The following is a 10,261-nucleotide window of genomic DNA, read 5'->3' as shown; positions in this document are numbered from 1 at the left end:
CGGGTCAAGTTGGAGAGCGGGTCGCCTATCTCATGCTCCGACCTGCACAACCCCCAATCCAGCCCTGCGCGTCTCTTTGCTAACCCAGTGCGATCCGCCGCCCACTTCTACCTCGGCGCGCACCTGCTCTCTCCACCCAGACATTGATTTTTCAGGTATGCGCTCTTAATCCCCACCCCCCACCTCCCCCGTCCAAAAAAAAAACCAACTTTTCGCATATCTCTGGTGGATGCATAGCAGGCAGATGGAGGAGATCATCCCAGTAGGCCGCGACAATGTATCCCCGCAGGCCCCTCTCACGGAAGTGGTAATCTCTCTGTCTCTCTCGCGCGCGCCCAAATAATTGATGTCACGCATAGAGGATGAGCTGTATAATTTCTTAACGAATTTTATTTTGAGAAGCAATTTCTTAACGATTCTAATTTCTCGTGCCCAGATATCAACCACCTCTGACGTCGATGAGCTATGTGCAAGAGATTTCTACAATCTTCGCGGCGTTGATGACGACGCAAAGGCAAGGAAGAAACAGCAGCTGAGGGTGAGAGAGGAACGGATCCAAAACAGACGCCTAAAGAAGCAACGTAAAATAAGGGAGGCTGAAGCAACCGTGGAGAGGGCCCTCAAGTTAAGAGAGAAACTGCGTCAAAACAGGCTCGATTTCGAGGAGTCGATAAAGGGCAGAGAGGAGGAGTTCTACTACATCCCTCAGTGGAGGAGGGCAGTCCCTCTTGGTGGGCAATTCTCCTACACTTACTCTTGTCTTCCTTCTTTTAGATATACAAGCCTATAATAACTTGGTTGCTGTATATACCAACTTATTGCAGATAAGGTGAAAGAACCGTGGCCAGGTGATTTGCTTCTCTTGCCATTTTATTTATTTATACCTATATATGAAGAAGGAACAAGTTTGGTTTATCCTCTAGTGCTCCGCGTTTAGTGAAGGGTGTTGCTTTTTGATTTTTAAGATTTTGAATGGATTCCGAATCATCCGACCGACGAGTTCGGGATATTTGATCTCAAGCATATAAGTTGGAGAGTTGAGGAGCTCACATTACAACTTGCTAAGTCTACTGTTGGACTTGAGTCATATTCAGGTCAATAACTTTATCTCAGCATGTTATTATTTATGCTAAGTAGTATTAATTTTGATATGTCACAACAAGTTCTATTTCTGTTCCCTGCAGGAAGCAAGCATCTTTTCTCTTGCTCCGGTACTACTGTTGAGTATCTCATGGGTATTGGTTATGTGGTAACATCTGCAAGTTTAGTTAAATGGCCACACCAAGATAAGCAGGCTGATCAACTTAAGGTTGCTGCATTCTTTGGTTTTCTTCATTATCGTATTATTATCTAAACAGTCAACTTACTTTGCTATCTGATAATTTTTCTAGATCGATGTACATTTACCAAGTGGAGAAGTACTCGAGGGCTCAGTCTCAAATGTCGATTTTTCTTACAACATATGTGTGATTGAAGTTCCTTCAACTGTGCAACTGCCAACGAGAAGTTTCAGTGCTGACACTAGAATTTTCAATTTTTATGAGCGCCATTCGAAAGATGTTGTAGCTTTAGGCCGTCTTTGTAAGCCTTGGAGCTTGAATTCTTCTTTTGGAAAACTGGTTCCAAAAAGAAGCCAGTTTGATTGTGAAGAGCTTCTTGTTTCATCTTGCAGGATTTCAAAGGTAATCCAAACGACTGAAGTCATTATGCAAATTAATATCTGAAACAACAATTATATACTCCCTCTGTCCCAAAATAAGTGTCGTTGATCTAGTATAAAATTTGTACTAACCTAGTACAAATTTTGCGACACTTACTTATTATGGGACGGAGGGAGTAGTTTACTAAAAAACATATATTGCAGATTTGCTGTGTTTGGTTCCTATTGCAACCTTGATCTTAAGTTTTTGTTGCATATCCATAACTGATACATTGTAGTATCTTAAGGACATTGTAGTATCCCATGCATTATGGCAACATCCCATATGAACTTGTTCAGAGAAACTGATTATATACCAAGTTTTCAAACCTAGTAATCATAACCAATTAATTATTTGGGTAAATTATGTATAGTATAACTGCACCATTTCTTGCCAAACTATCAAGGGACCTAGTTTAAGTAATTTCATAAAACCACCTCTATTCCATTTTATTGTTTCAGAAACCACTCTTTATAAACTGACAGTTGTGGCCCACCTCTCAGTGACACGAGGAAAGAAACTGGGTGCTAGTTTTCTGAAACTATGTTGTTCATGGATGGGAGACAACTGCCACTGTCATGTGCTAAACTGGGTAAAGGTCCAAAGACCAGGGATAGAGCACTCACCCTCATTTAGGGCTGTCAGGGCTCAATCCCTGAGAAGCTCGGAGGTTTTGTTAGTGCCTTTTGATTAATTATGGCTTGATTATAAATGAGTACAGAGTGCTTCATGTTCCTTTTGTATGGAATTTTTGACTTGATGGCTAAGAAACTAATTCCAGCTTAAACGAAATATCTCTAATTGAAAGTAAACTAATCTCATCTCTTATCTATATTTTATTAACTATTTAAGTCTGTATCGTTATTTTCTAGATACAATCCTTATTTCTTTATTTGATTGGATGAGATTAGGATCCATTGTGCTACGGATCCACCCACTACAGTATGCGTGAACACTGAACATCACTCTTCCCATAACTTGGGCTAGGGGCTGGTTAGCCCATGACTGCCACAATTCTAAAAATCGCAGTTCTCTGAAAGTGTCCAAAAGGTTGTTGTTTTGTGGAACTGCTCATTAAGAGTGGTTCTTTATAGTTGGCAAAAAGGTGTAATTTTAAGAAATTTACTTAATTGTTTTGATACTACAGTGAAACTGCTCATTAGAATTTTGTTAGCTCGGGCCTCCATAGGTATTAGTGTGATCGTCCCATAATTCAGCTTCAAGTTATGGTGCCTTTCCATATTTAGAGAGAACAGTTTGTACCAGTATTTCTTGTATGAAATTCCAGAAATTTCTTGCAAAAGAAAATGGTGCATAATTCCTATAGGCTATATCACTATCTACTTACCTGTTTTGCCATTCAGATTAGCTATGTCAAGCGGATCAGATTAGATGGGGGTACACATCTCCGATCTGCAAATAGGAGAAGGGGTTTGTGAACCCGACGATTCCGATTCGCTAACTCTAGTATACAGCGTATTTTTCTCTTTATGGAGATGAGCACACTAGATGGGCCATGGGCCACATATTTTATTATACATCCGATTCATACCTAACAAAAGAACAGCCACCAGGCCCACTAGAGAATGGGAACCTAATCTGCTGGGTTCACGTCCAGACTTCCTAGTCCTTGTGATTCCCGGTGGTACACAGGCACACATCTTCGGCTGCATTTGGCATTGCAGTAGATTATGGTAATCCAGCTTATCCAACCAGTTTTTGCCTATTTTGGTGTTTGTTTAGCCAACTTATCTCTCATTCCATGACTATTTTCCTACATCCGATTATAAATAAGCACAGCGCAGTCCAGCAGCCGCAAATCGAGCCTTCTTCTACCCTGACGCTGCACAACTTTCCTCAGTTCTTCTGCTAGCTCACTATGTCCTTAATACACATCTGCCTCACTGCCTGCTCTGTCCCATCCAGGCATCTAACAAAGCTGCACAGGAGGTGCTGCGACAGGCCAGCAGCCATGTATCCGATGAGGTTGTCACTCGGATAGCCCTGTCAACTCTGGAAAGCTGCAGCGGCGTCTATCCTGTAATAGCTGCTGCAGTAATTCCACTTTTGGGGTTCACTTGAGATTGACGGATCATGAGCGAACGTCCACCGGCCTGTACCGATTTCGAACACTGTTCGAGATCTATCAGTTGATCTAGACCTGGGTTTGAAGCCCATCCCACCGAATCCAGTATCTATGGTTTTATCTTTCTGAATTCAATGGCAATGCTATATTCCTCCGTAAAACAAGTCTGAGAGTCATTATCAGTTGCCATATTTGCCGATGAGTTTTGGAGAATTATGATAAGATATACTGTATTCTACATGACAGCAGCTTCTCCCTACAATACCCACAGCTATCCACAACTACCAGTCAGAGAAGTCGAAGCCTTGACTGACAAGACTTATTGTCGTCTCCATCATGGGAGATATTCCCCATATATAGAAGACCTCGGAGACCCCAACATAGGGGGGTGTTTAAACTCACAAGAGAAGCAACTCAACACCGCAATGCCTAGCTTGTAAATCCAATCTAGTTCTTGTAATCCGTAACCTCGCATCAATGTACACATGGCAGAATGTAGGGCTATGACCCATCATGGGGGCCTGAACCTGGGTACATAATTGTCTCCATCGTCTCCTAAGTCTACGACGGTGTCCCCTCATTGCCCGAGTCGATACCTAAATTGTATGTATAACTTTGTGTACAGGATCGGCGGAATTAATCACCAACAACATTCTCCGTTCAGAGATTCTTATATAGATCTTTGAAAGGACGACCTGTAGTCTGTGTTTACCACTGTCTATGGTTAGCCTACCTGCTACCGCAGCTTGCCTGCACGGAATGTTTGTTAATCCAAGACGTATGAGCATTTGCACTGAAGAACTTATCAAAAATTTAATTGGTTACAGTTTCTTATATCACCAACTCTGTTTTGAATGACAATATTTATTAGTTAAGTGTCCATGTTGAACTTTGTCAGCCGTGCCATGGATATAAATCTGCCAGAATGTTACATGTTAGGAAATTTCTTCATAATTGGTCATCCACGTTTGCTACAATTATATTTCTTGCAGAGAGGTGTTGGGGGTCCTCTGATGGATTTTGATGGAAATATCATCGGCATGAACTTCTATGACAAGAAAGAGACCCCTTTCCTTCCAGGTTTCATTGTGTTGAAGTGTTTGCAGCACTTCAATGACTTCAAGTATGTCTTTTTGTTACTTATGTTTTGTGTTATTAAAAAGGAAATATCAAGTAGGCTTGCATTTTCTAGCCCATAGTTAGAATTGCAATAGTGATTGTCAAAATATGTTATGCGTAATATTGAAGTGACTAAGCTATTTTTAGATTTCCATTCTATTTTTAAGTTTAGGGTTTTGTATTTCTTAGTAAATTTCCTTGTGGAGATTCCGCCGATGGTTCAAACATTACCAACAGTTTTGTGTTAACTATAGTTAGATTTAGCTACTAACAGACAATAAAGCAGCAATATAACTTTGTTTCTTTTTAACAAATGTTTTTAGACATAGCTAACTGTATGACATCCTTTACTGCTGTATGTTTTCAATGCTCTCTAATGGTCAATCTGGGCAAGTTATCCGAAAAGATGAATGCACAGTTTAAGCACACCCCTCTTGTTATATACTCCCTCCGTCTCAAAATAAGTGTCTCAAGCTTAGTATAACTTTGTGCTAAAGCCAGTACTAAGTTGAGACACTTATTTTGGGACAGAGGGAGTACTAACTTTGATTCAACAACGTCAATATTCTCATTTTAATGTGTGGTATGTTGGAAGCTCCTCTTTCTTCGCTAGTACTTTATTGTCCCACCTTCTCATTACTCTAATTAAGCTACACCTTCATTGATATATTGTAGGCAAGTTAGTAAGAAGTGTGGTCTATAATTGCTGCACTTTATAGCATTGTTTATTAAAATAAACTATGTCATGACGCAGGAAGGTCATACGACCGTTGCATGGACTACGAGTTAGAACTCTTCACGAAGATGAACAGCTTACTGCACTTGAAAAAATACATCATGAGTTCCCTGAGATCCGTGGTGTGATCGTGGAGAAGGTATGCGTTTTCTCTGGTGCGCTTCCTTCTTGCATTGATCCACGAAATTGGGAGTTCCGTATTTTTCTTAATCTTACGAGTTGTGTTGCAGGTCGAAGTACCTTCAGCCGAACATTCTGAGATACAGGTCGGGGATATCATCACTCATGTTAATGATGTACCTTTCTCCAGTGCTGCAGAGGTTTGTATCCTTGTAACATTAAGTTTATTATTATGGGCATGAAGAAATTGCTGAAGAAGGCACTTGGTTGATGGGAAATGGGATGTGGGAATGAGAAAACTGTTTCACTCCCTTGTCTGGTTCACAGGATATGAAAAGTATAGGTTGGGATTGGAAAAGATGCCATTTTCCCCCTACTGTTGTAATCCCAGGGGAGGGAATTGTCGCTATGTGATCTAGATCGAGAATTAACTTTCATCTTTCTCAACCCTTGGATGGCCCTTCTTCCTCGACAGTATACGAAATTACTTGCCTTGATGCCCATGGGTCAGTCCCCATCATGGCATGTGTCACCGTGTCACTCTCACTGGTTGCTGGCACCCTTGGACTAATCACCTGCCATATCTGTCACCCAGGTGCTTGTCATCTTCCTTGTTGCTTGATAGCACCAGCCGATCTCGCCTTCCATTTCTGCACGCTCTCCCTGGCAGCACCCAATCACGGTCATCGCATATGGTTGAGTTGAGCCTCCCCCTTTGTTGCCTCCCGGGGTATCGTCTTGACCTCCCCTCATGTTATCGAACACAGCTGGTGCATTCCAAGTTCCATTTTCCATCACCCATCACATGCTGTGCTCTAGATTCATGTTAGGGGTTACACTACTCAATCTTCAGCTCCTTTTGGTGCCGGGCTCCTACTCCAATTGGGGTTATGGGAACACTACTTGTGCTAGTTGCTAGAGGTTCCCGTGGCTTGATCTGTATCCTGTGATACTCAATTCTGATCTAGGACTCGTCGCTAAGAATGAGTCAGCTTGCAAAGTGTGAGGCAGCTAGGTTCCTTGGAAGCACATTTGATTTTTTAGATGTTTTTCTGATATATGAAACCCACTTTTTTTATTTTGTCTTGGTCTCATGAAATTTAATTCCACTTCAGTATATGCAGTTGTGGGAATATCACTAAGTTGCTGCGCCCCGAAACCCACTTACATATCCCTATACCAAACCCATCATGCAACCAAAGCCCAAACACCACTTTAGGCCTCGTTTGGCATGGGGGGATTCACGAGGTTTCGAGAGGAAAATCCCCGGAAGGGTCAGAAACCCCATAGAATCTCGGACGCCCATTTGGTAACAGGGGTTTGCTTAGCCGAATCCCCTTCGTTCCCCTTCATTCCCTTCCTATCCATGTGTTTCAGGACCCTCCTCGAGGGACTGATGGAAGCAAACCCCCGGGGATTTGAGAGGATTGGGTGGAAGGGATTCACCAAATCCCCTCAAATCCCCTCCTCCCCAAACCTCCAGGCTTTGTTTGGTAGAAGTGGATTGGGGAGGTTTGGAGAGGAGGGGATTTAAGGGGATTTGGTGAATCCCTTCCTTCCACCCAATCCTCTCAAATCCTCGGGGATTTGCTTCCACCAGTCCGTGGAGGAGGGTCCTGAAACACATGGATAGAAAGGGATTGAAGGGGAACACAGGGGATTCGGCTAAGCAAACCCCTCTTACCAAATGGGCGCCCGAGGTTTGTGGGGTTTCTGGCCCTCCGGGGATTTTCCTCTCGAAACCTCCTGAATCCCCCCGTGTCAAACGAGACCTTAGGCCTCGTTTGGTTAAGGGGGATTGGGGAGGTTTTGAGAAGGAGGGATTTCAGGGGATTGGGTGAATCCTTTGTTCCACCCAATCCTCTCAAATCCCCGGGGTTTTGCTTCCACTAGTCCCCCGAGGAGGGTTTTAAAACACATGGATAGGAAGGGATTGAGGCCTCGTTTGGTTAAGGGGGATTGGGGAGATTTTGAGAGGGAGGGATTTTAGGGGATTGGGTGAATCCCTTTGTTCCACCCAATTCTCTCAAATCCCCGGGGTTTTGCTTCCACTAGTCCTCCGAGTAGGGTTTTGAAACACATGGATAGGAAGGGATTGAAGGGGAACGGAGGGGATTGGGCTAAGCAAACCCCTCCTGCCAAATGGGCGACCGAAGATCTGTGGGGTTTCTGGCCCCCCCGGGGATTTTCCTCTCAAAACCTCCCCAACCCCTCTTAACCAAACGAGGCCTGAAGGGGAACGGAGGGGATTGGGCTAAGCAAACCCCTCCTACCAAATGGGCGCCCGAGGATCTGTGGGGTTTCTGGCTCTCCCGGGGATTTTCCTCTCAAAACCTCCCCAATCCCCCTTAACCAAACGAGGCCTTAGGGCATGTTTGGTTCCCTATGTTGCATGTGGCTTGCACCCACCATGGAAAATACAGTTTGTTCGGTAGGCTGCATGCAGATCTGGGCCTGGCCCAACTTGATGCAAAAAGGGGCTCCCAACCAGGCTGAGCAGAAACGCGGGATTCGAGCGTCTCCCGAGTCTGGCTCGCCTCTGCACCCACGTTTGCAGCGAGACGAGTTTCCCTGCCGTCCTAGACGTGATTTATCTACCACTCTCTCCTGCGATGCCGCTAGGTCACGCCACAAGAATAACGGCCACGGGGCAAAAACTCGGGCAAAAACCGTTACAACATGCCTCCCACAGGTCACCAACCACACACGCCGACCCCGGGGCCGCGCACCAGGTGAGCCGCCGGCTCCGTCACCCGAGCAGCACGTAGCCGACACTCTACAACCAAGACCGAAGCCGCTGCTCCGGCATCCATGCCGACCCCGAGGCCACGCACCAGACAGCCGACCCCGAGGCCACGCACCAGACAGCCGACCCCGAGGCCACGCACCAGACAAGTCGCATGCTTTGCCACCCGAGCAACCAAGGCAGACACCCTACAACCAACTCCGGAGCCGTCGCTTCGACTTACAAACAAAAACCCCACACACCGACCACGAGGTCGCGGACCAAGCGAGCCGCCACCTTCGTCACCCAAACAACCAGAGTCGACACCCAACAATCATATCCGGAGCCGCTGCTCCGACATCCAGGCCGACCCCGAGGCCGCATATCGGGCTGGCCAACGACACTGCCACCCACGTGACCAATGCCGCCACCCCTCCATGACGACAAAATCCGGAGGCGCCGCTCTGACTTCCACACTGGCCCCAGGGCCGCGCACCACCCGAGCCGATGGCTCTCCCAAGCCAAGACCACTCCAGAACGATTCCAAGAAGGATCGCGACACCGAATTGTCGTCATCGTCCGCTTGTTGGTGAAGTGTGGATTTGGGGTAATGCTGGGACCCTTCCCCAGATACAAATGAAGATACATAGTAGCATTAGAAAGCAGATATGGTATCACTGGTGGCATCATTAGTAGGTTTCATCTGGTTAACACCAGGAACTGTTGTTAATTTGCACAATGTTGTTTAACAACATATATGTTTTTTGCTTGTTAGCTGGGTGGAATGCTGCTGGATACGTGCTCTCAGCACATGCTGGAGAGACAGAAATTGGACCCAACAAAAGACGGAAACCAGATGGAAACAGTGATAAGCCTCAAGGTTTAGTGTAAATATTAGTGCATAATGAAGTGTTTGCTATGATTCCCACCGACGTTCTGATTGTAGCTTATTGTGTCCTATTTGTGTATCCAATCCAGTTTGATGTGAAAACAGTGAGAGGTCGCAGATCTGAAGCCACAACCAGAACAATCGACGTCGGCAGGTTTACTCCTACAAGTGGATTTAACAGGTAATTTAATAGTGTACGTATGAACTAAGAAACAGTGTAGTTTGTTAGTATATGTGTGTTAATATATCGTTCGCTTGCAGGTGGCCGCTGGGGAGGCCATATCTTATTCGGTGGGTCAAGGACGGAACCCTTTTCACCGAAAAGCAGCGTGGCTAAGAGCATCTCTAGTAGAACCATCAAACCCTTAAATGTAAAACCAGTTTTAATGGTTGAGAATTGCTCATTTTTGACACTATTAAGGGTTGAAAAACTATTCCGTTATAAGGGTTGGGTTTGAGGGTTCTAGTCTTTGCCCCAACCCCAAACCTTAAAACTGTCATTTGGCATTGCATAATTTTCACAAGACAAACATAATAAACCTTCAAACAAACACGGAAATAAAGATCATTGATGCATGGTTTAATAGCTTTTACATCACACAATCTTCATCTTCTCCCTCTCATCGGCACCATCACCAAAAAGTTGCACTTGGCGTCATTTTCTAGACCACTTGCACGTCCATCAAGCACCTTCATTGGAGTCATCCACACCGCCATCGCCACCACCACTCATCGGAGTGTCACCTCGAAGAGTAGAGGACGCACCACGGAATATCCTCTTCCTCTCTGCGATGTCCTCCTTGTAGTCCTTCCACCATTGCAATTGTTCTTCATCCATGTCCTTCTTGGACATCATCATGTGCTCCTTCTCTTCCACCATGAGTTC

General features: G+C 44.8%; 1 protein-coding gene across 2 annotated transcripts; it reads left to right on the top strand.

Moving 5' to 3' along the window:
- Positions 1 to 63: 63 nt before the first annotated feature.
- On the top strand, positions 64 to 9,791 carry LOC123397613 (serine protease HTRA1-like). Of its 2 annotated transcripts, none has more exons than XM_045092148.1 (13): positions 64 to 155; positions 241 to 307; positions 437 to 731; positions 825 to 848; positions 966 to 1,094; positions 1,185 to 1,309; positions 1,392 to 1,682; positions 4,779 to 4,909; positions 5,660 to 5,780; positions 5,872 to 5,961; positions 9,262 to 9,366; positions 9,465 to 9,556; positions 9,637 to 9,791. In XM_045092148.1, the coding sequence occupies exons 2-13, from the start codon at positions 245 to 247 to the stop codon at positions 9,710 to 9,712; spliced, it is 1,542 nt and encodes a 513-aa protein (XP_044948083.1). In that variant the 5' UTR covers positions 64 to 155; positions 241 to 244; the 3' UTR covers positions 9,713 to 9,791. The 2 variants fall into 2 exon arrangements, with proteins under 2 accessions (XP_044948083.1, XP_044948084.1); XM_045092149.1 differs by having other exon boundaries at positions 65 to 155; positions 238 to 307.
- Positions 9,792 to 10,261: the final 470 nt, after the last annotated feature.

Source organism: Hordeum vulgare, chromosome 5H (genome assembly GCF_904849725.1).
Source record: "Hordeum vulgare subsp. vulgare chromosome 5H, MorexV3_pseudomolecules_assembly, whole genome shotgun sequence".
Taxonomy (NCBI): domain Eukaryota; kingdom Viridiplantae; phylum Streptophyta; class Magnoliopsida; order Poales; family Poaceae; genus Hordeum; species Hordeum vulgare.
Note: the sequence above shows the minus strand (reverse complement) of the source record. Positions and strands in the feature narration are given on the sequence as shown.

Bases quoted from the DNA above. Each gene is read 5' to 3' on its own strand.
- LOC123397613 (XM_045092148.1), top strand. From the start codon at position 245: ATGGAGGAGATCATCCCAGTAGGCCGCGACAATGTATCCCCGCAGGCC. The intron at 308-436 runs GTAATCTCTCTG...TCTCGTGCCCAG, and splicing joins AGGCCCCTCTCACGGAAGTG to ATATCAACCACCTCTGACGT. The intron at 732-824 runs GTGGGCAATTCT...AACTTATTGCAG, and splicing joins GAGGAGGGCAGTCCCTCTTG to ATAAGGTGAAAGAACCGTGG.